The following is a 26589-nucleotide window of genomic DNA, read 5'->3' as shown; positions in this document are numbered from 1 at the left end:
TTTTTGAGATGCACTAGTATGCCCATACATGCAGCCACAAAGTCTTTGATTGCACCTTGTGTAGTTCTTGGTTTTTAAAATAACTAAATAGATTATTTGAGGGGCGGCACGGTGGTGTAGTGGTTAGCGCTGTCGCCTCACAGCAAGAAGGTCCTGGGTTCGAGCCCCGGGGCCGGCGAGGGCCTTTCTGTGCGGAGTTTGCATGTTCTCCCCGTGTCCGCGTGGGTTTCCTCCGGGTGCTCCGGTTTCCCCCACAGTCCAAAGACATGCAGGTTAGGTTAACTGGTGACTCTAAATTGACCGTAGGTGTGAATGTGAGTGTGAATGGTTGTCTGTGTCTATGTGTCAGCCCTGTGATGACCTGGCAACTTGTCCAGGGTGTACCCCGCCTTTCGCCCGTAGTCAGCTGGGATAGGCTCCAGCTTGCCTGCAACCCTGTAGAAGGATAAAGCGGCTAGAGATAATGAGATGAGATGAGATTATTTGAGTGTTCAGTGGGCTACAGAATAAGCTCTGCTAATTCGTGAACCATGAATGGAGACTCTAGATTGTCAGTGTTAAAGCGAATTCTTGTTTATTGAATTTTAAATTTAAAAGTAACATTTTAAGGATAGAAACACTGAGTGATTCTATCTTAAACAGCTATATTAAAGTTTAGGGCAGAAAATATGTTCACCTTCCGTGTCAAACATTTAAGCACACATCAATAAAGCCAGTAAAGTAACTGGTCAGGAAGCTGAAGTGCAGGAGTGTACACTGATTATAATAGGATTACAGAGTGTGTTAGAAAGTTAAGCCAAAGGCACCCTCCTGTCTGTAGTGACATTAAAAAGCTTCCACCCATGCATCAATATTTGATCTGTTTGGAATGAGAATGAGCAGGAACATGGCCTCATAAATTCCTGGTATAATCAGTACCATTAAGAGGCACCCAACAAATATTGAGCCTTGTTCTGTGCCAAGCATGAGAGAACATGTAACAGTCCGTACTAGAGCCAGAGCACGAGTGCCGAAATGCATGGCTAATAAAATTACAGTGCAAGAACAATGAAAGTACTTCATTTAAATAAAAAATATACTGTATATTCATCATGACTGAATGGTTGTGGAAACAGGCTGTTACTCTTTGAATGGGTAATATTATGTGGGAAACTAGATAACTATGTCGCAGAGTTCATCTGCAGGCTTCAGTTGGGGTTGGAAATGAAGTGCTGGACACTTAGCAGGTAATAATGAATTAAAGATATTTATCCCTTTCTTTTCTTTTCTTTTCTTTTCTTTAAGACTATTGATTTATTCCTTTTTTCAGTTTGGAAAGATGTATTTCCCACCCAAATCTACCAACCAGAGAGGGTGAAGACTAACACATGATTCCTTCAAGACATACCGTATGAAGCCAGACAACCAGATCTTTTCAAACCGCTTAAGATACTCAGAAACACCATCTGCCCTCTTCTGCATACATGCCTACTGATGAAAAAGTATCAATCAAAAGTATCAATAAAGTTTATTCTTAAAAAAAATCAATCAATTTTTATTCTTAAATAAAATAAATGGGGCGGCACGGTGGTGTAGTGGTTAGCGCTGTCGCCTCACAGCAAGAAGGTCCGGGTTCGAGCCCCGTGGCCGGCGAAGGCCTTTCTGTGTGGAGTTTGCATGTTCTCCCCGTGTCCGCGTGGGTTTCCTCCGGGTGCTCCGGTTTCCCCCACAGTCCAAAGACATGCAGGTTAGGTTAACTGGTGACTCTAAATTGACCGTAGGTGTGAATGTGAGTGTGAATGGTTGTCTGTGTCTATGTGTCAGCCCTGTGATGACCTGGCGACTTGTCCAGGGTGTACCCCGCCTTTCGCCCGTAGTCAGCTGGGATAGGCTCCAGCTTGCCTGCGACCCTGTAGAACAGGATAAAGCAGCTACAAATAACGAGATGAGATGAGATAAAATAAATGTTAGTATACAGAAAATGTTTAAAAAAAAAGGCTTATTTCAAAGGGCCTCTAGCAGTGGCAGCTTGGTCGTACCCTAAAGAATAGTCTATAACCCGAACAGACCCTCCAACCCCTGCTGTAAGTAAAGTTTGAGGAAATCATTGTTCTTAGAGAAGTGATGCATAACGTCAAAAGATGAAAGAACAAAGCTCTTGGGTCACTATAGAGCAGTTGTCTGCTTAACACAAGTTTAAAGAGTCTTCCACAGGAGAACACAAGGCCATATCCCAATCCAAGCCAATAAGCATAAGAAGAAAAAGCGGTGATAAGAAGACTGGGCCAGTAAAAAAAAGTGAGCAATAAAACCTCCAGACAGTAAAAAAGAACAGATGCAATTAGGCAGGTTGGCGTCAAGTTTTATTTGCTCTGGGACTAGGTCAAAGAACCTGAGTAACCTTGTAAATACACATTCCTTCTTTAGACCATCTCCCGTTTTCCAGATGGACCACAAGATAAAGGCAGCTTCTCTGCCAGAATTCTCCAGCAGTCAACACTAGAGGAGATACAGAGAAGGGAAACACCATCCATGTGTGTGTGTGCTGCCTTCCCTCAGGCTATCGCTAGCGCCACAGGAGCGTAGCAAAGCCAATGAAGTGCATGAGTTCACATTGCCTTTCTTTCAGGTCCAGCACATTCACTCAACAACAATTCACATGCTCTCGCACACCAGTCCAGTTCAGTTAACCAACGAGCTATCGTGCAAGGTTCAAAAGTTCACATGCTTGATGCAGTGACTTCTGGGATTAAACAAAGAGCAGTTGTTAAATATGATTCATATTAAAATAAGACAGGAGAATGATGGATGCTTTCTTGTTCAAGAATGAACAATTTTCAGACTAAGGGAAAAAAACCACCATCACATTTATCAGAATGTCAAACTTCCGTGAAAGGCAGATCATTTTCTTCACTGTTTGTATTCAGGCACTGGGCAGCAACTTCAAGCAGCAAGTGGGCATGAACGAACCATGGTGCGGTGCGTGCCCCCCGGATGATGTGGAAGACTGCAAGGCATGCGAGCACACTGTGTAAACACAGGACGATGAGTTTCAGATGTGGCTCGGCTGCCCTCTCATCAATTCAGCCTTCACACTTGTGCTCCTCTCCCTGCATGGACCAAATTACTCCTCTACAGTAAACAACATGAGCATAAGATGCGTGAAAAGCCTGGAATTCCACAAGCCTCAGGAAAAGTTATACAAAGGGCAGGGAGAAAGAAACTGCTGATAGCGTGCAGATCAGTTCTCCATCTGCACACAAACATTGATCAACCTTCACCTACAGTACCAGTAATGAAGTCTGAAACCTTTGCTAGTTGAATAATCAGAGCATTGCATCTCTCTGGTGAGTGAGAAAATTATTGAACTGCTGCCACAGTCAGCTGGGGTGTGAATCATGTTCCTGAGAGGACCTTTGAAAGTGTGAGGCGTTGTGTTGTCTAAACTTAAACGTAGGCGATACATTACAGACACCGATTCTGTTATTCCACAATGAAAAGATTAATGCGTAACTCGCACACTTTTTTTTTCCTGTGACTTTTTTCATAAGAAAGGAAGACCTTTCATTTCCCAGCAGTGTGTCATCCCACAAGCCATTAAGCAGATGAGAGATGCACTACCTGCTGCTATTCATCTCACACAGACAACATAAACAGGACACAGTGGAACATGTACATGTTTAATCCATTGGTGGATGGTGTTTTGTGACACAGGGATTTTTTTTTTTTTTAGTACTTGGATCTATTTTGTGGCGGCACGGTGGTGTAGTGGTTAGCGCTGTCGCCTCACAGCAAGAAGGTCCTGGGTTCGAGCCCCGGGGCCGGCGAGGGCCTTTCTGTGTGGAGTTTGCATGTTCTCCCCGTGTCCGCGTGGGTTTCCTCCGGGTGCTCCGGTTTCCCCCACAGTCCAAAGACATGCAGGTTAGGTTAACTGGTGACTCTAAATTGACCGTAGGTGTGAGTGTGAATGGTTGTCTGTGTCTATGTGTCAGCCCTGTGATGACCTGGCGACTTGTCCAGGGTGTACCCCGCCTTTCACCCGTAGTCAGCTGGGATAGGCTCCAGCTTGCCTGCGACCCTGTAGAACAGGATAAAGCGGCTACAGATAATGAGATGAGATGAGATCTATTTTGTAGTTTGTCTAGTTGTTTGTTCATCTTGAACTTCTTCCATCTGACAGAAACTGCTCCGTCATATTGGCATGGACAAGGGTGTTACAGTATGGTTTGAACTTTCCACAGCATGATAACCTAGGCGAAAAATCTCACAGCTTCACTGTATCAAGCTATTAATCAACCATTTTAAAAACACATACAGTAAGCAGGTAGTGAAAATCTCATCTCGTCTCATTATCTCTAGCCGCTTTATCCTGTTTTACAGGGTCGCAGGCAAGCTGGAGCCTATCCCAGCTGACTATGGGCGAAAGGCGGGGTACACCCTGGACAAGTCGCCAGGTCATCACAGGGCCGACACATAGACACAGACAACCATTCACACTCACATTCACACCTACGGTCAATTTAGGGTGTATTCAGACCAGGATAGTTCGATAGTTCACTTCCTTTGGTCCGAACCAAATGTTTTTTTTTATTTTTTCATTTTGGTGCGGTTCGCTTTCACACTGTACATTTTAGTAAGTGGACCAAAATCTGTCAACAAAGCCACGCGCCCTGAGGTCGTTCAGCTATTGGTCAGAGACGACACGCGCACAAAGCGTTAAGTTCAAAAGTAGTCATGGAGGCTTTCCGTGCTGTTATTCTTTTTAATGTCATCAAAGCTATATGTTTTTTCCAGTTTTTACTGTTTTCACAATTGTGCGATTACTATGCTGTTGTACAAGTAATTTATCAACGACGACGACAAAGGGCAAGGCGGCTATGGAGGATAGCGCTGATGAGCGCACATCATGTTGTGACAGTTCTGGCTCTTCACACAATAGATGAATTTCTTTTTTGCGTTGCTAGTGCCGCCACTTTTTGAAAGAATGTCCCTGATTTTAATGTAGGTCTGACGGAGTTTCTTCACTTTTAGCCGACATTGTTCTGGGGAGCGCGTGAACCCCTTCTCCTTCATTTTCTCACTGAATACAGCAAACACGTCGGCATTTTTGTGTGTTCTCTCCAAAAGCTCAGATATGTGGACATCTGCCCATATATCCACAAGGGTGCGCGTTTCTTCCTCGGCCCACGTTTGCCCCCTACTCATTTTTTGTACTCGCCTACCACTGGTGACTGAACGACCCTTGACAACCGAAACAGTGTTTGCACTTTGCGGTGGAGTGTCAAGACTCTGTTTCCCATAATGCTCAACAAACGACGGAAGCTCCCGAGGTACAAAAAAGCAAAACTGTCAGATTAGGTCCGGTCTGTTTTCACACCTCCAAAAGATCCGCACCAGGGTTCCTTTGGTCCGGACCAAGTCCGACCTTGCAGCTCGGTCTCGGTCCGCTTGTTTGGTCCGGACCAGAGTTCAGTGGTTTGTATTCAGACCAACCCAAAAGGTCCGGACCAAGGGAAATTTGGTTCGTTTGGTCCGGACCAAACAACGTAGGTGCGAATACACCCTTAGAGTCACCAGTTAACCTAACCTGCATGTCTTTGGACTGTGGGGGAAACCGGAGCACCCGGAGGAAACCCACGCGGACACGGGGAGAACATGCAAACTCTGCACAGAAAGGCCCTCGCCAGCCACGGGGCTTGAACCCAGACCTTCTTACTGTGAGGCGACAGCGCTAACCACTACACCACCGTGCCGCCCGGTAGTGAAAATACGTCTGTTAATTATGGTGTTGGAAGAGTTCCGTTGTAATGATGATCAAATTGCAGAGGATAAGTAATCTCTGTTTAAAAGACAGAAATGGGAGTGTGTTCATTCATGTTTGTCACACTAAAATTCCATGCCTAATGCATACATCTCGTATTAATATAATATTTACTCTTTATTATGGGTGCTTGTTAAAGGGAACATGGTCATGCAAATTGTACTTGATCATTCGTAGGTCACATGCCCAGCATTTTGGCTGGATTTGCCTGTGCTGGGAACTCAAATTTACCTAAAACCCCTGGAAGTGTTGCTTACCTGAACAGTCCTATTAAACCTTGTCGATATTTTATTGTTTCGTTCTTTAAATTCAGTCAGTCAGTCAGTCAGTCAATATTTGACTTCATTTAGTTTTGTTGGGAGACAATAGGAAAGACTGTGCGCAAGTGTCTTTATACTGAAGAAGCAACGGAATCTTTACCAACATTTCATTTTGGACAAGTGACATATTGCCTAGCGGTATTTCTACAGGTCATTTTAAACAAGGAAAAATACCAGAATAATCTTTCCAGACATGGATTTGCTGTTGAGAAAATAAATAAATAAATAAATAAATGAATCAGAAGCCTTTACTTGTCCCAAGCACAGTGAAATTCATCCTCTGCATTTAACCCATTTGAAGCAGTGAACACATACATGCACACACACAAGTGAGCAATGAACACACACACACACATACCCAGAGCAGTGGGCAGCCATGCTACAGCACCCAGGAAGCAGTTGGGAGTTAGGTGCCTCGCTCAAGGGCATTTCAGCCCAAGGCCGCCCCCACGTTAACCTAACCACATGTCTTTGAACTGTTGGGGAAACCGGAGCACCCGGAGGAAACCCGTGTAGACACGGGGAGAACATACAAACTCCACATAGAAGGGCCCTCGTCGGCCACTGGGCTCGAACCCAGAATCTTCTTGCTGTGAGGCGACAGTGCTAACCACTATAGCACTGTGTAAAAAATACTGACATGACAGATTTGGACAGGACTAAAATTCTAGAAGTATTCTAATAATAATTACACTATTCCACCTCCCGTGCACACACATTCCAACCCCAAAAAGGACTTCTGAAAGATAATTTGATAATAACACTTCCATAAAATCATTAAATAATACTGGCTGGTGTTGAGTGGTATATCAGATATATTCCATTCAGCTAGCATGATATTGAACAAGTCGAAGAAGCTGCTGAATGGATATCTGATATACCACAAAAAGCGCCAGACAATATTATTATTATTATACATACACGTTCCTTTCGGTTGTTCAACGCATCTTTCTCTTTGAAAATTCTCTCAAATTTTCTGTATTTAATGAAGCAAACGTGGTGGCCATGTTTGTTTACAAATTTTCACAGTAGCTCACTAGCGCGGAAGTTTTACATCTCCAACATGTGACGTCATGTTGTCTTGACAACCATGCAATATCGTAAACCATATTCAACGCTCATTCTCCATTGGGTAGAGTGACATAATGCATGTAGGATAAGCGATATGCTCACAATATTGCATGCTATCGAACCAAATGAATAAAACCTGCTAGAAGGGAATAGAATACATGTTTTTATTCCATCAAAAAGTGCCCTGTATGTATAATTAGTGTCATTATTTAACACGCTGTCCTTACAAGATGAAACAGAAAGTGGCTGCAAGGAAAGGCACACTTTTTGCTGAGCCAAAAAAAAAAAAAAGAAGAGGACAGAAATTGTAATCTGTATTTGTAACTGTCCAATCATAGCGCCATGAAACAATGACAAAAACTCTAGCATGGAGTTATTCAAGTGATTCCAAAAGCAACAGTGTTTATACAATCAACTTATCACACCATCATGCATTTAACCATTAAACACATGATTTCTTCCTGTAACTGTCCATATATACAGCCTTAAAGTAATCACCTGTTTTAGTCATTACAGCATGTTGACCTTAACATTATTGCATGAAGATATATGACCGTGATAAATGCATATGTTTTCAGATGCAGCTCTCTGCATCATGACCATGATGACCTTCAGCAGACAAGTCAATCACCTAGGATAAGTAGTACAGTTAAACATGATAGGTTTATATTCGTTTGACAAGCACTAACCTGTTCATGGTACTCGATTCCCATGCTGAGGGTATTGATGAGGATGGCAATCATGATGCCTCGTCCAAAATACTTGCTGTCTACAATCTTGCGGAATGTGTCACACACCAGTCTCCAGAAGTGCACTATTTTTTCAGCGCGAGCCCCCAATTTAAACTTCTTTTTTCTATTGGGGTCTCTGCCATCCCGATAATGTGCATCTTGTGTGAATTCGTACACTCCTTCGCTGTCTGAGTCTGCAGTTTCGTTTGCTTCAGTTCCCTCTGAATCATTACCCATTGATTTGATACAGTAGGGGCATGTCTCAGGGTCAAATGTCAGCATAGCATCCAAATTTGTACCACTGCAGTTGGTATTGGAGAGCTTGCGTGAGGAATTCCCTGAAATTTATTTGGTAAATGATTAGGCTTGAGACACATAAAGGCAAGTTTAATTTTTACAAGCATTCCACAAGACTTCAGGGAAGTACCTCCATAAAGCATCTATCAGCTCATCCATAATCATTAAATAATGTAACTGATATTAACAGCATGGAAAGAAACACATCATAGAAATAACCCTGGTTTGTTCATTTACCTGCAGACCCTTGTGCGTCCATCAGGCACTGAGATGTGTTAACAGGGTTTGGAGGTATATTGAGGTTGCTAAGGATGTTGGCAGTGCAACAGGCTCCTCCAGGATCCAATGCACTCTGCCTGAGCTGTTCCAGGGCTACACGAGGCTGCAGAGTCGGATAGTTCTTATGCACTGGTGCAGCAAACGGCACGGAGTTCCTCTTGTAGGCCTGCAACAACGGATGGCCTAATGTGGGGGCACGATGTGGCTCCAAGTGGCATGTTGTATGGTAAGTGCTATGTATAGATTCAGCACTGCTGGAGCCTAGAGCTGCAGAGCAAGAAGGGGATGGTTCCTGCAGAGGCACAATGGTTGGGAGAGTAAGACGTCCCGTTCCTGCTCCATTCCTGTTGCTGTTCCGTAAGGACACCTCCATCTCCTGGGCACCATCACTCCGAATATTCCTGTTGCCAAGATGGTAATGATGGTGGTGGTGGTGGTGATGGTGCACGAGGTGATGAATGGAGCCCTGCCGCTTCCTGTGTCTTCGTCTCTTGGCATTTGGAGGTTCTGGGGTAGGTGAGGCGCATATCCTGATGCCTGCCCGGCGAGCAGCTTCCCGGGATAAGTGGCCTAACTGCCTGGTGGCTTTCCGAACAATGTAAACCAGGTATTTGAGGAGTTCATCATAGCAGCTACCTGGTTCTGAGAAGCTGGCTAGAGTGCTGGCATTGGACATGAATCGCACTCTCTGCTCCTTCATCAGCTGACTTTCACGTTGCTTAGTTTCAGAGAACTGGGTGGCTATGACAACTAGGCATAGGTTGATCATGAAGAATGAGCCAACCTAGAGAGAGAGCGAGAGAGAGAGAGAGCAGGCAACTGACACAAACTTATACAGTGCCTTGAAAAAGTATTCATACCCCTTGAACTTTTTCACATTTTTACACCTTACAACCACAAACTTAAAAGTTTTTTATTGAGATTTTATGTGATAGACCAACACAGAGTAGCACATAATTGTGAAGTGAAATGAAAATGATAAATGGTCTTCAAAATTTTAAACAAATAAAAATCTATAAAATGTGGTGTGCATTAGTATTCAGCCCCCTGTACTCTGATACCTCTAAATACAATCCAGTGCAATCAATTGCCTTCGTAAATCATCTAATTAGTTAGTAGAGTCCTACTGTGTGTAATTTACTCTCAGCATAAATACACTTGTTCTGTGAAGGCCTCAGTGGTTTGTTAGAGAACACTGAAGAACAAACAGCATCATGAAGACCAAAGAACTCACCAGACAGGTCAGGGATAAAGTTCTGGAGAAGTTTAAAGCAGGGTTAGGTTATAAAAAAATATCCCAAGCTCTGAACATCTCAAGAAGCACTGTTCAATCCATCATATCAAAAATGGAAAAAGTATGGCACAACTGCAAACCTACCAAGACATGGCCGTCCACCTAAACTGACAGAGCGAGCAAGGAGAGCACTGGTCAGAGAAGCAGCCAAGAGGCCCATGATCACTCTGGAGGAGCTGCAGAAATCCACAGCTCAGGTGGGAGAATCTGTGCACAGGACAACTATAAGTCATACACTCCACAAATCTGGTCTTTTTGGAAGAGTGGCAAGAAGAAAGCCATTGTTGAAAGACAGACCTAAGAAGTCCCATTTGCAGTTTGCCAGAAGCCATGTAAGGGACACAGCAAACATGTGGAAGAAGGTGCTTTGGTCAGATGAGACCAAAGTTGAACTTTTTGGCCTAAATGCAAAGCGCCATGTGTGGCGGAAAACTAACACTGCTCATCACCCTGCACACACCATCCCCACTGTGAAACATGGTGGTGGCAGCATCATGCTATGGGGATGCTTTTCTTCAGCAGGGACAGGGAAGCTGGTCAGAGTTGATGGGAAGATGGATGGAGCTAAATACAGGGCAATCCTGGAAGAAAACCTGTTGGAGGCTGCAAAAGACTTGAGACTGGGAAGGAGATTCACCTTCCAGCAAGACAATGACCCTAAACATACAGCCAGAGCTACAATGGAATGGTTTAGATCAAAGAATATTCATGTGTTAGAATGGCCCAGTCAAAGTCCAGACCTAAATCCCATTGAGCATCTGTGGCAAGACTTGAAAATTGCTGTTCACAGATGTTCTCCATCCAATCTGGCTGAGCTTGAGCTATTTTGCAAAGAAGAATGGGCAATTGTCAGTGTCTAGATGTGCAAAGCTGGTAGAGACATACAGTACCACAAAAGACTTGCAGCTGTAATTGCAGCAAAAGGTGGCTCTACAAAGTATTGATGCAGGGGGGCTGAATACTAATGCACACCACATTTTTCAGATTTTTATTTGTTTAAAATTTTGAAGACCATTTATCATTTTCGTTTCACTTCACAATTATGTGCTACTCTGTGTTGGTCTATCACATAAAATCTCAATAAAAAAACTTTTAAGTTCGTGGTTGTAAGGTGGAAAAATGTGAAAAAAAAAGTTCAAGGGGTATGAATACTTTTGCAAGGCGCTGTAAGCAATTTCACCATAATTTAGTTTAGTTTCGTTCAATTTTTTTCCCTCAGGAATATGTCCTACGAACATAACATTATGCATTACTAGGCATTACAGAGCAATCAAAAGCTCATAATACTGGAAGAGCGTAAGTGATTGCTGCTACTTATTCTTGACTACCTCTCATAGAAAGGAATACCGTAGCTGAAAGGCTTCGGGTAGGGAGTAGACTGAGTGTTTAACATTAAATACACTCAGTTAATACATTATCTCTTGGACAAATAACACTTTTACTCACTCCAGCACGTGTCCCTGTACAGATGAAACACGTTTCTTCTGGCAAATGTTCAACACTTAAGAATGTAACCCTGAAGAAATTATCCTAAAGATTTTCCTGGAATCTTTAATTCTGAATCATACGAAAATATAATTTATACCCAATATATTCCTGAATATTAGTCTGTATAAATCTATTAATGGTGTAACACAATGCCACTTTGTAGTGAACAAACCTGTGTTCATTTTACAACCCCAAATCAAAAAAATCTGGGACGGTATTTTGAAATTGTAATTAAAACTGAAAACAATGATTTGTAAACAATTACCTTCGTCAACTTTGTTGGAAGAGGTGATGTTTTTGCCTCCATTTGTTTGTCTGTTCCCAACATAACTCAGAAAGTAGTGAACAGATTTGGATGAAATTTTGAGGAAAGGTAGGCCAAGGGCCAAGGAACAATTGATTAGATTTTGATGGAAATCCAAATTTATGGCTTGGTGGAGGTATGCACTCTACAGCATGCCCTTCTAGTATTTGATCTGTACTGTACTCAAAACAATGCAACACATGATTTGATTTTTTTCTCATTATTTTTTTTCAAAAGAAACACTTATTTCAATTTTGATTCTTGAAACACATTAAAAATGAGATAGTAAAGCATTTACCACTTTGTAATGTTGCCATTCCTTCTCAGAACACTTAAAAGACGTTTAGGGACTGAAGACACCAAGTGATGAAGCGTTTCAGGTGTTACTTTGTCCCATTCTTCCTGCAAACAGGTCTTAAGCTGTACAACAGTACAGGGTTGTCGTTGTCGCATTTTTTGCTTCAAAATTCATCACACATTTTCTACTGGGGACAGCTCATGACTGCAGGCAGGCCAGTCCAATACCCGCACCCTCTCCTTCCGCAGTCATGCCTTTGTAATGTGTGCAGAATGTGGTTTTACTTTGTCTTGTTGAAATATCCCTGGAAAAGATGTCGTCTTGAAGGCAGCACATGTTGCTCCAAAATCTCAATGTACTTCTCTGCATTAATGCTGCCATCACAGAAGTGTAAGTTACCTTTTGCCTAGGGCACTGACGCAACCCCATACCATGACAGACCCTGGCTTTTGGACTTGGATGGTCCTTTTCGTCTTTGGTCTGGAGCACATGGTGTCCATTTCTTCTAAAAAAGAACTGGAATCCTGATCCATCTGACCACAATAGACGCTTCCACTGTGTGATGGTCCATCCCAGATGCCTGTGAGCCCAGAGAAGTTGACAGCGCTTCTGGACACAGTTAACATAAGACTTCTTTTTTGCACAGTAAAGTTTTAACTGGCATTTGTGGATGTAACTCTGTATTGTAGTGCTTGTCAAAGATTTTCCAAAGTAATCCCAAGCCCATGTGGTTACTGTATATCAGCTATAGATGAATGACTGTTCTTGATGGAGTGCCATCTGAGGGAGATCACAGGTGTTCAGCTTAGGCTTGCGCCCTTGCCCTTTATGCACCAAAATTCCTCCAGATTCCTTGAATTGTTTAATGATATTATGCACCATAGAGGGTGAAATATCCAAATTCCTTCACATCTTTTTTTGAAGAACATTGTTTTTAAACATTTAAATAATTTTCTCATGCATCTGTTGATAAACTGGAGATCCTCAGCTCATCTCTGCTCCTCAAAGACTAGGCCTTTCCTGGATAGTGATTTTGTACCAAATCATAAATTACAATCACCTGTTGACATCACCTGTTTCAAATCACATCATTATTTAATTGCTTTACCTCATTACTACCTCTAAATTGCCCCCGTCCCAACTTTTCTGGAACTTGCTACAGGCCTTAAACGCAGGAGTGGATGTATATTAACAAATGAGATGAAGTTGACCAGACAAAACATGAAATATCTTGGGTACCTGCTGTCTGCAATGAAATACAAGTCAAAGTAAATTTAGAAATTACTGATTTCCTTTTTATTTGGATTTTCCATGCTGTCCCAACTTTTTCTGATTTGGGGTTGTATACCACGGAACCACGGAACTATTTTTTATAGTTGAAAACAATAGCCATATAATAATATTTCATCTGACTTTAGATTTTCGGTTCGTTACATTAATTCCAGAAAGATCAGAAAATTTCACTGAACACAATCAGAATCTATTACTAAGCTTCTGCACATCTGTTGAGGGTCTTTTTGCTTCTGTTAAAAAATCATGAAGGAAAAAATCATGCTCGTATAATTTTCTAGGAAGGCTTTCTTTTAATAATAATAATAATAATAATAATAATAATAATAATAATAATAATAATAATAATAATAATAGAGAATAATCAGCTTTTTTATCAACTAAGTAATCAGTTTTGGACACCCAAATTAATATCGTTATATTCTAAATAACATTAATTTAATTAATTCTGAAATTAATTGATTAATTAAATTACATTTAATTTAATTCATATTATTTATATACTTTAATCTGGATAATATATTTGACCTCAGTCACATCCCTAACACCCAAGTATACATAGAGTATATTGCTAATTATGCAGTACATTGTGTATAAGAAAGCCATATCACTAGATCTTGTGCAAAAAAGCGATGGATTGAAAGCCACTTACTATAATCAGGAAAATGAAGTAGATGAAATTGTAGAAGGAGTGTGCATCCATTACAAAATACATGATATCCACCCAACCCTCCAGAGTGATGACCTAAAGCAAGACATGAAAAATAATTCAGCTTTTGCATTTCATTACATTACATTACATACTGTATGTATTGTCTGGTAAGAAAAAAAAAGAGAAATAAATATTTTGTGCCGTAGTAATGCATGCTATTAATAACCATCACTATGATATTACAAAAATGTTTATTAGATACTCTGGTCAGCCTTAGCACAGCATACAAATGGCACAGTGCAGCTGTTGTTTCTGAATTCAAAATGCATCATTAGGCAGTGATGAGATCCTCAAGCATGACCTGGAAGACCAACAGACTCAAGGGAAAATCCTAGTGCAGAGATGTGCTCTGATTCTTTAATCCCATCTGTTATTCCTCAAATAATCAGACGGAGAAGAGAAACAAATCTCCTGTAATCTTTAGAGCAGAGTACAAGGTGTTGTCAGACAACTAATTCATTTTAGAGCCATTAGACTTCCAGACTACAGTATTGCCAACTTATACAGGGATGATTAAGCCTTCAAACCCTCTCAGTCCTCAGGATGTGGCAGTATCCTGAACATTTAATAGATTTTTTTTTCTCCAAATTGTGTCAATCATTCCCACTGAGACTTTTGTGGCACATAACCAGGAGTTTAATACCATAATGCACTGAAGAATTAAGACTTTAGCATTGATTTGTCATAAAACATTATCCAGTGTTAATGGGGACAGCTGAAAACTGTCATTGTATTCCTTCTAGTAACTGAAAGAGCTATTCCAAAACCCCAAGTGGCATTCTGTTATGGCTGAATTCAAGTTCGGTCTGAAGTCAGAATGAAATGTCAGAATAAAACATCAACAGCATTTTGCTGTCAGTGAACTAAAGGACAACATACGGTACATGTCAAGTTATACGTTTTCGCCGTATTTTGTACGGGAAAATGCAATTTTTTGGCTAATACAGCGTGCACTGATTTTCATACGGGAAAATTACGTTTTGTATCAGAGATTTTTTCCGTTACTCCGAGAAAATTTTCTTAGCATCTACCATTTATTTTTTCAAACACGCATGCACAATGAAACAGAACTATTTTCGATTTATGTGGTTTTATAGTTGCACGTGGTTTTCTCGGTCATTTAAATGCTTGAAGTCTCAGCATTTAAGTCTAGGCTGAAAACATATCTGTTTAGTCAAGCCTTTTGTTAATGGTGTTTATGAGGTAAAGGAGTAGATCTGGAGGGTCCTCAGACATAGAGTGTTTTGGTAAACTGGGATGTATGGATGCTGTCAGTCCCCACTCGCTTGCTCACTCGAGTTTGTTGACGGTGTAGTGGCTGGCTGCTTTATGTCCCGGGGCTCCCTCATGCCTGTGTTACCTTCTGGCTCTCTCCTTTTAGTTATGCTGTCATAGTTAGTTGCCGGAGTCCCTGCTTGTACTTGGTGTAATATGTATACTGCTCCTACTTATTCAGGTGACATTGGGCATACCTAACCACCTGTGTTTTCTTTCCCTCCCCCCACCCCAAATCTGTCCCTCTGAGTTACATGGAGTCAACAGGAAATCTTTTGGTGGAGAGGGTGGAGACCTCGACTGGCTATCGTAGCCTGCAGGGAATCGGCCGTCAGACATTCTGTCGCATGTCCCAGACCCGGTGAAATGTAACTGAATTGTCTTGGCCAGGCCTAAGGGTCCCATCTGCATCTCATCATTGCTGAGGAGTGTGCTCCCATCACCCAATCAAGCATCCAGCCAGAGCAGGTCATGATATATTTTTTACCATATTAACATGCCACTGTTGTGTGTTATGCCTGATGTAAAGACTCTCGTCTCTGCGAGCCTACCACACAGATTTAATACTTGTCATTTTTAGGGCATACCTAACAACCTGTGTTTTCTTTCTCTCTCTTCCCCCCCCCATCTGTCCATCTGAGTTACATGTTGATCCTGGGATTGAGATGCTGGCCTCTTCTGCCCCTCGGACCTGCTTGATCCATCCTTGTGCCCTGTGTCTGGTCGGAGTTTTATCACACCGCTCCTTCATGAGGACAGTTGAGGGTTATACCTGTTAAAACTGTTAATATTATAGTCATGCTGTCTGTTGTTGCCCAAATGAGGATGGGTTCCCTTTTGAGTCTGGTTCCTCTCGAGGTTTCTTCCTCATGTCGTCTGAGGGAGTTTTTCCTTGCCACCGTCGCCACAGGCTTGCTCATTGGGGATAGATTAGGGATAAAATTAGCTCATGTTTTAAGTCGTTCAAATTCTGTAAAGCTGCTTTGCGACAATGTTTATTGTTAAAAGCGCTATACAAATAAACTTGAAACTTGATTTAAATCCATCGGCTCGGACTGCCCAAACTTCTGTGATGGCTGGAGAAGTTATGTTCTGCCAATTTCTCGTGGAACACAACATCCCCCCAACTTTGGCAGACCATTCTTCGCAGCTAGCGTAAAAAAAAAAAAAAATCCCAATTTGAAGACTGCACAGGTAAGCATTTGTGGGTTTTTTTTTTTAAGTTTTTACTGTCTGCATGTAGGAAAGCTTCCTCCGTTATCATGATAATTTAGGGAGGCGATACAGGGAGTCGCCATTTATGCAATGACAACTGTAGTTTTGGTTAGTTTTTTCTTTTTTTATCAGACATCTAGTTTTAGGTTTGTTTACCTGACATGTTTCGACATACGAAACTGTCGTCTTCCTCAGAGTGTCACCGGATGTTGTTGGTGATGCATCTTATCAGCTGATGTTTCCGAAGGCGTGACCTTCCTGTCTGGTTTGACAGGTCGGTCACGTCTTCTGCTGTTCGTTCGTCCCCTGCAAGATGGCACTCCAGGTATGGGAGAGCATGTATGCTCCCTCATCCCGGTTGATGGTCCTCGGGCTTCGCTTTCGGATCTCCATGGCCTCCCTGATCCAGCGCTGATGTTTGTTATCTTCTGTGCGGATGACTCTGGCATTCCCCCAGTCCATAATGTGATTTTCTCTTTTGCAGTGGTCTGTTATGGCTGACTTGTAATGTTCCTGTTGTGCCTTTTCTTTTATTGTTCGGGTTTGTCTTGTAGCTGTCTCCTTTTCGCACTCTTTCTTATGTTCATTTTTCCTTGTGGTGAAGCTCCTCCCTGTCTCCCCGATGTAGGTTTTATTGCATGATTGACATGGAATCTCAAATATGGTGTTGCATTTATTTTCCGGATGTATTCTGTCTTTGGGATGAACCAGGATCTGACGGAGTGTTGTGTGTGGTTTGACAGGTGTGTTGATGTTATGTTTCCTCATTACTCTTTGGATGCATTCCGTTATTCCTCTGATGTATGGCAATGTTACTACTCCCCTGTGTTCTTGTTTGTTGCTTTGTTTTTTTCTCTTTCTTCTGTGTTTTGATGTTCTTGACCTGTTCTGCCCCTTTATATATTGCCCACTGTGGATATTGACATGCCTTCAGTGCGTGTTGTATGTGTTGTTCCTCCTGTCCTTTGTCCTGTGGATCTGTGATTATTGTTGCGCGTTCATGTAATGTTCTGACTACTGATAATTTGTGCATTATGGGGTGTTCAGAAGTCCAGTTTAAATATTGGTCGGTGTGTGTGGGTTTTCTGTGTACTTTTATTTTGATGTCCCCGTTCTCTGTGTGTTGTATTTTTAGGTCCAAAAATGCTATTGACTGCTCCGTTTCCTCTTCGTGTGTGAGGAAGACGACAGTTACGTACGTCGAAACATGTCAGGTAAACAAACCTAAAACTAGATGCCTGATAAAAAAAAAGAAAAAAACTAACCATATCTAATATAAGACATAATGAACGTAATCGAGAGATTAAGAATAAGTTACGGAGATAAAAGCATCAAGGAGTTTTGCCACCTAGAAAGATTGATGCAAAAACGGGCACGCTACAGGAACCACCTGAGGTTCAATCTGCACTGCCGGGATGAAGAAGTCATACCGGCTAGCCTGAATATCAAGAACCCGATTCCAACCAGAAACGCGGAGAAGATGATCAGGAAAGTGCGGATGACTCTGGTAAAAGAACGAATACGGTGCACAACTGAAAAACTCAAAAATATCAACAGCGAATTACACAGGGAGACGGAAACTTTCAAACGCCGGTTTTCCCAGAACAAGGACATGTGCTCTGATACACTGACACTTGGCAGACATACACGAGCAGGAGTTCACCAAGACAAAAACCCGACAAATCCGAAAACTGGACGGACTCATCGCACGGAAAAAGAAGGCAGAACCGGAGCATGCACACATCAACGACAAATGGATCCACAACATATCAAGGTACAAACTCTCACAAGCAGAACGCAGCATACTAGAAAAAGGACTCAACTACGCTGTCACACCGCACAATATACCACACGATGAATTCATTCTGGCAACTGAATTAGGATGTGAAAAAATACAGGATCAGGGACAAAAAGCAGCACTAAGAAATGCAATAGCTGGCATATTGAAAATGGCCAAACCACCACCTAGCAACATCACCAAACAGGAAGCCAAAGCCATGAGAACATTAGCAAAAAATAAAGACATCACAATCCTCCCAGCAGACAAAGGCAGAACAACAGTTATCATGGACACCGATGAATATGAACAAAAGATGCTGGAATTACTCAGTGACAACGCCTATGAGATAATAAGAAAAGACCCAACCGAAGACAAGAAAAAGAAACTCAAAGCACTACTCAAACCGCTACTTAATGAAAATAAAATAGATAAACAGCTATACAATCACCTAGTGCCCACAGCCAACGTCATCCCCAGGATTTACGGCACTACAAAAATACACAAACCAGGAACACCATTACGCCCTATAGTAGACAGCATTGGCTCAGTGACGTACAACCTATCAAAAGCACTCGCTGAAATAATCAAACCATTACTAGGACTCACAGACCAACACTGCAAAAACTCAAAACAACTGGCAGAAGAACTAAACAACATCAAAATGCAGCAAGACGAAGTTTTCATATCACACGACGTCATATCTCTTTTCACCAGAACACCCACGGAAGCCACCATACAGGTAGCGCAAGTCAGATTAAAAACAGGCAGGACGCTCAGGAAACGCACAAACCTCACAGTACAAGACATCACTCAACTCCTTCAATTCATCGCCACATCCACACACTTTCAGTTTAGGAATACAATATACAGACAAAAGGAAGGTTTTGCCATGGGAGACCCACTATCGGCCATCATGTGCGGCTTTTTCATGGAAGACTTGGAGCAGAAAGCTCTCACTACAATACCGGCAGAATACAGACCAACACTCTGGAAACATTACGTGGATGATATACTGGAAAAAGTGAAGACGGGATACACTCAACAACTCACCGACCATCTCGACACCATAGACAATACCGGCAACATAAAATTCACACACGAAGAGGAAACGGAGCAGTCAATAGCATTTTTGGACCTAAAAATACAACACACAGAGAACGGGGACATCAAAATAAAAGTACACAGAAAACCCACACACACCGACCAATATTTAAACTGGACTTCTGAACACCCCATAATGCACAAATTATCAGTAGTCAGAACATTACATGAACGCGCAACAATAATCACAGATCCACAGGACAAAGGACAGGAGGAACAACACATACGGTACAACACGCACTGAAGGCGTGTCAATATCCACAGTGGGCAATATATAAAGGGGCAGAACAGGTCAAGAACATCAAAACACAGAAGAAAGAGAAAAAACAAAGCAACAAACAAGAACACAGGGGAGTAGTAACATTGCCATACATCAGAGGAATAACGGAACGCATCCAAAGAGTAATGAGGAAACATAACATCAACACACCTGTCAAACCACACACAACACTCCGTCAGATCCTGGTTCATCCCAAAGACAGAATACATCCGGAAAATAAATGCAACACCATATATGAGATTCCATGTCAATTATGCAATAAAACCTACATCGGGGAGACAGGGAGGAGCTTCACCACAAGGAAAAATGAACATAAGAAAGAGTGCGAAAAGGAGACAGCTACAAGACAAACCCGAACAATACAAGAAAAGGCACAACAGGAACATTATAAGTCAGCCATAACAGACCACTGCAAAAGAGAAAATCACATTATGGACTGGGGGAATGCCAGAGTCATCCGCACAGAAGATAACAAACATCAGCGCTGGATCAGGGAGGCCATGGAGATCCGAAAGCGAAGCCCGAGGACCATCAACCGTACATGCTCTCCCATACCTGGAGTGCCATCTTGCAGGGGACGAACGAACAGCAGAAGACGTGACCGACCTGTCAAACCAGACAGGAAGGTCACGCCTTCGGAAACATCAGCTGATAAGATGCATCACCAACAACATCCGGTGGCACTCTGAGGAAGACGACAGTTACGTACGTCGAAAAATGTCAGGTAAACAAACCTAAAACTAGATGTCTGATAAAAAAAAGAAAAAACTAACCATATCTAATATAAGACATAATGAACATAATCGAGAGACAACTGTAGTTACCCGGCGATTTCTGGTTTCGCTTCCCTAAACATTTGAATTGCTGATAGACATTATATGTAGACACAGATGACCAACACTCGTTACTACCATCAGTCGTCAGTAAACTGGAAAAGTATTGAATGAAGAGTAATGGTGGTAACGACCGTCGGTAACCTGTCTCTAAAATGTGTAGTAGGGAATGGAAGCAATTTAACACCATCTACATGTTTGCCGTGCTCTGATTTTCTTTTATTGACCAGGAAAATAATAGATGTATACTGGGGAAAGGTCTTCGATGTAAAAACTGCTCTGGGTGTTGCCAGGTTTCCAGTGCTGAAACAACTTTTTACTGCTTTGCTGTGCCTCCCACATAGCAATGCAGATAGTGAGACGGCTTTTTCATTGGTTAGGAAAATTCATACGGAGTCCAGAAAAAATATGGCTGCAGACACATTAACTGCATATCTGCAAATTAAAATGAACTGTGATGAGGAGCTACAACTGCTACCCAAGCAGTGATTTTATAGCTAGTGCCAAATCTGCAACATCTTTGTACAACAAAGAACACTCCGAAAAGGAATAAGATTCAAATTCTTGTTATAAATTTTCAATTTAACGTCATAATTTATTAATATTTTCACTTATCCTTGTTTACATAATATACTTGATGTGGTTCCGTCATCTTTAGTTGGATCTAACACTGCTTGTGGTGTCAACACTTTTTTTCTCAAATGGAACTTTTACTAACCTTCATTTACTGTTTAACACAGTTATATATAATTTATTACATGTAACCTACTATTTTAATTAACATACCTACTTAGTACTGCTGTTAAATTTCAAGTAATTTTCTTTGGTGGAATGTAATATCGTAGGTGATGTCAACGCTTGTCAAATAGAACTTTGTTTAATTTTTATGAACTATTTAATATTAATACATTTTATTTGCAAAATTTACATCAATAATTCTGGTATTACTGATACAATGTCTATTAAATAATTAGGTTTATAGTTCAGTCATTCTCTTTAGTAGATAATTGTTTACTTGACTGTACATATACTCCTTTTTAATTCAGTTGTTTTGTCTGGGATCTAAAATTTCTTTTTGTTCAGTACATGCTTATTTGATCCCTTTAACTTGATGCAGTGTGATAAATATGCCTATTACAATAGGAGTGTATAATGTGGAATAAAACAATCGGTGCTTTGGATTATATATTGGAAATTTTTCTCATGTATAAGGGCTCATGGGTGTATGTAAGGGAAAAGTACAGATTTTGTAAGGACATGGGTAACTAAAGGTTGACATGTATGGGACAAGACATGTTTTACACTACGTTCACACTGCAGGCTGAAGTGACTCAAATCCGATTTTTTCACCCATATGTGACCTGTATCCGATCTTTTATTGACAATATGAACGACACAGATCCGATTTTTTCAAATCCGACCCAGGCCGTTTGGATATGTGGTCCTAATTCCGATTCCTATCCGATCTTTTCATATGCGACTTCAGTCTGAACCGCCAGGTCGCATTCATCCGACTTACACGTGATCAACAAGCCACAAACGTCACTATTCTGCGCTGAAGTAGGCGGCGGGTCTCTCAAAAAAAGTTACAACAACATGGCTTTGATGTTCCTTTGAACGGAGGTTGCAGTCACTACCCCGCAGAACGCCTGAGCCAAAACCCTTGCCCTCTTCCTTCTCAACCTCCTCCTTAACATCAGGCTATTGTGCATGCTCTGGCTCTGTCGCAACAACTGCATCATCGCCAGGTACTCCATGCTGGCTACTGTCATACACAGGAAACTTTAGGTTACTTCCGTAAACACTGCCCATGCTCACTGCGTGTGACGTCGTCGTATCCTGCAATGCGCATGTGGAACACTTTTAGGTCGCTTTTCGTTCATACTGAGGATCACATACAAGTCGCATATATTTGTTAATGTGAACGACCTCACAAAAAAATCGGATTTCACAAAAAAATCGGAATTGAGCATTAAGCCTTGCAGTGTGAACGTAGTGTTAGTATACAGTAGGACCTTCTTGTTTCATTAATGAGAGAGAGTGAGTTCACCCTCATTCCATCGTTTTACAGTATTTGGCAATGACGTTGACCTCAAATAAAATTTCATGGTAAAATCTCACCTGAAAAATGGCAATCCAGGCATAGCCTATGTTATCAAAGTTGATGGCATCCTTAAAAGGGTTGTGCGCCCCAGCAGAGCAGTTGGTATAGTACTGGTTCCAATCAACACATGTGGTGTTATCCGTGCTGTTGTAGGCTCCCATGTTCAGCTGACATTGCAAACCCTCTTCATACAGCCTAGGTATGGAGTTGCAGTGGCGCATGCCATTATCCCCCATCTGAGAGCAGATGAACGGGCTCTCGTCGTCAACGCTGTAGTAATTGGACAGGTCTACGTTTGGGGGACTGATATACATAGAAATGGCATATCAATTTTAAACATGGCAGTTCAATTCAACTTTAACATCATATTCATAATAGACCTGAATCATTAGGTAATTCTGAGAATTTTAATAACAATCCATCTTAGACTATAAGGCTGAAACTTGTTCTTCAGTGCTGCAGTAAGTTGTACAGAACATTTTGATGCTGAAACTCATACCGGTACGTCATCTATACGGCAAGATGATGCAACTAGAGGAGACACTGAGAGAAAATACATTTCTCTGACCATGAGTAGGGAATGTTTCAAAAAAAAAAAAAATCTCACCCAGCTTGCCACAGTATGAGACTCTGTCTATCTTAAGTGTGCACATGCAGCTACAATTATCAAGCGTGTATGTACATAACCGTTAAGATGTGTCTTGGAAATGCTGTGACCTACAGAAGTGTGAGAGGATTGGCTTATCAAAATTGCTGTTTTAGGAATGAACATTGCAGCCTTTTGTTTACTTGATCATGTAGCAGCAATTGTGTACATCATTACCAGTGGCTGATCAAATCTGGATCTCAGTATCTCTTATTTTGGCCAAGACCTAACTAGCTCCACAGGATGAGGGCTCAGTAACAACTAGCTCTAATGGACCTTTGCTCTGACAGAGCGTAATTAAAATATATTCCCCTCTGAGTGAAAGTGGCACAGCAAATTAGCAGCACAAATAGCTTCAATTACCTGTCTGGGGCCCATGGATACCTAAAATATTTATTTCTTAACAGGGATTTCACACTTTAGGACATACAGTATTTGCTGTTAGGAAATCACACTGCAAGACACACTGTAAAAAAAAAATCCGTTGTTTTTACGGAAAAACACTGGCAGCTGTGGTTGCCAGAATAATCCTGTTAAAAATACAGTGAAATGTAAACAACATTACAGAATAACTTGTACATTTCACTGGGATTCCATGTACAATTAATGATAACTAAATGTAAATTTTACAGGTATTCAATGTACGATAATCAATACATAACTGTTAATTTTACGGATATTCATTGTACAATAAACAATGATTCAAAATGGTCACAAGCAATGATCTACTAGACAGTTATTTTTTGGGGGGCTTTTTTCACCTTTATTGAATAGGACAGTGTAAAGACAGGAAATGAGCAGAAGAGAGATCGGGAAATGACCTTAGGTGGGAATAGAACCCGGGTCCCCAGATTCATGGTATGGCGCCTTAGTCGACTGAGCCACGACAGTGGCTGTTTTTTAAATTTTTTTAACAGGGCAATGATGTAATTTTAACTATCACATTCTGTTTTAGTATTACAGTTTGTCTTTGTTTAAACTACAACAATTTGTAAATTCTACAAAAAAATATGATCAATTCAACATTCTTACTGTTAAATTAACAGTGGTATTTGGTTAGGAGTTTTACAGTATATTGATGTAAATTACACACTGCTTCATTGTTTTTGTATTTACAGTTTTTTTATGTCATGATTTTACATAAATTCACTGTTAATTCTACGGACATTTTTTACAGTGCAATTTGGGATTAAGTTAAAGGAGATACGCAGAACCATGGCCTCACTTTTTGTTTATAAATGCCTTGAGACCTCAAGAATGGCACAGGAATAGTTTTAAGCATTAACAATAAATCTAATATAGTAATTTTTACAATTAAAATGATTCATATAGGTAGCCGTCTGAGTGAATGACCTTGACATCTGTGACGTCACTGCAGGAAGGCTATCGGTCTCATCGCCATTTCCGCTATACTATAAAACAGAGCTGACTGCAATTTTGATCCTCCATTTTGAGCTAATTTATCGACATCTCACGTAGATGTGTTGCTGGCGGGTGCAGCAACATGACAAAAGGTGGATTTACGTTGCATTCATGGCCCAAGAATGTTCAAACTGCAAAAATTTGGACACGTTTTGCGAGAAGTTCACGGGCAGTGACCTCCCTGCAGTTGTTGCTAAAACCAGTGACGTCCCGTCCTGGCTTTTAGCAATTGCCTGAGCTGAGCAGTAATGTCGGCATACTCAGTATGGAGAAAATGGAGAATGAGTGGACCAGCTGTCTGATTTTTACGCTGGATATGCTTGCCTCAGCAGCAATATCTCGCCCTTATGTGGAAGAAGTGAATGAATGGAGAACCGAACGAACAACTGAAAGTTAGACTGTTTCAAAACAATCAGCCACAAGATCGGCCTTCAAGAAGCGAGAACACAGACGGGTAAGCTGCGATTCTCATTTGGATACAAAACAACACTCTTTGTTTACCTGCATTTAGATTAATATGTGTAACTTGTATTGTGTGTTTAAGTTACCGGTATAAGATTATTTAATTTGCTTCAGAATGTCACGGGCGATTGCTCTAAGACAACAAGGGAGGCTCAGCCTCCTCTAAAAATGACGAACATCATGTAGGATGAATTGCGCTAGGCTTATGTTATAGGCGACCTTATAACATTCCTATTTCAGATCCAGAATCATAGAAATATATGTGCTCAACCCAACTACAGTGCGAAATCATTCCCTTATAACTTTCCCCAGTTCGCCGAATATGCACGTGAGTTTTTCCCCCTCGTGACAACGCGATGCAGCCTAGCTTCAGTGGACTTCAATGGCATTTGGGAGCTATGCGCTTTTCAATATCAAAATGCAAGACGATTATTGGACAAATACTGCGAAAACGCCCGCCCACGGAGTCTCATGGACTCCCAGCCTCAGTGGACTTCAATGGCATTTGGGAGCTCTGCGCTTTTCAATATCAAAATGCAAGATGGTTATTGGACAAATACTGCGAAAATGCCCGCCCACGGACTCCGAGCCTCACAGTGGGAGGGACATGGCAAAGCTTTCCGCGAGGAGACTGGTGATTGGTGAAAGCAGCCGGATATTTTCTTTGATTGACAGCTCGTTTCAAATATAGACAGGCAGCGGTGAATCTCAGTTCAGTCCCATGCGGATTCGCAAGTGCTGTGGTGTATTGTAAGAGATCAGCTTACATTTCGATTTCATTCATTACATACGGTTTCTACCAGCTTTTTTAGTTTGTATATATTTTCATTGTAAATAAAGTGTAAATATAGTGTTGTCAAGTTTGCTATCTTAGTTCCAGAAATTTCGTTTATTTGAGTGACTGAACTTGAACTTGAGGGGGCTAGTCAGCTAGCAAGAAAGCTGCGCACGGATGCCAAGCATTGCTGATTTAATTTTGGCGAAGCCATTTGCCAGTCTTCCTTTCGAGGAAAAAATTAAAATTAAAGAGCAGGGTAGACCAACACCTCAAATTGACTTGGTGAAAAAGGTAGGGAATAATACTCGTTCCTTTCAGCTCTCCTGGTACGAGAAAGTGAATTGGCTAACAGCAAGTGACCCACATCAACAACAGTAAATAGGCTACTTTAGTAATATGTCATGGATGGACCAAAAACATAGAATCTATTAAAAATGTTTATGCTGAGTATATTATATTGGAATATATATTTTTCTGGATATGAATTAAACACAGCTACAATTTGGAAAACATTTTTAAACAAAAACATAGCCAAGAACATTTCACACTACAGACCTGGGTTAAAAGTGAAGGGTTATCAAAATTGTCAATAAAACATTTCTCAGTCAAAATAAGTAAAATATAGGGAAAGTGTCATTGAATGAAATGTGTGGCACCCAGCTCTATGTTTGGCTCCCCAAGGTCAGTGCTTGTGCCTATTCCAGAACACTCTGCTGTTACTGCTGAGGTTCCTGACAAAGAGCGGCTTTCAATAATGATCAATTTTTAAACAACATGCCACAATTTTAAAATATAAAATGTTAAAATAT

General features: G+C 41.2%; 1 protein-coding gene across 1 annotated transcript in view; it reads right to left on the bottom strand.

Moving 5' to 3' along the window:
• Positions 1 to 26589, bottom strand: part of cacna1g (calcium channel, voltage-dependent, T type, alpha 1G subunit) — a 257996-nt gene that overhangs the window by 171902 nt on the left and 59505 nt on the right. Inside the window, exons 5-8 of the mRNA XM_060939888.1 lie at positions 22490 to 22775; positions 13825 to 13917; positions 8457 to 9282; positions 7881 to 8260 (exon numbers count right to left, since the gene is read on the bottom strand). Of these exons, the coding sequence (XP_060795871.1) occupies positions 7881 to 8260; positions 8457 to 9282; positions 13825 to 13917; positions 22490 to 22775 (1585 nt within the window). The remainder of the gene's footprint in view (positions 1 to 7880; positions 8261 to 8456; positions 9283 to 13824; positions 13918 to 22489; positions 22776 to 26589) is intronic.

This window comes from Neoarius graeffei, chromosome 14 (assembly GCF_027579695.1).
Source record: "Neoarius graeffei isolate fNeoGra1 chromosome 14, fNeoGra1.pri, whole genome shotgun sequence".
In the NCBI taxonomy this organism is placed as follows: domain Eukaryota; kingdom Metazoa; phylum Chordata; class Actinopteri; order Siluriformes; family Ariidae; genus Neoarius; species Neoarius graeffei.
The sequence above is the reverse complement of the archived record's forward strand: the minus strand, read 5'-3'. Positions and strand labels throughout refer to the sequence as shown.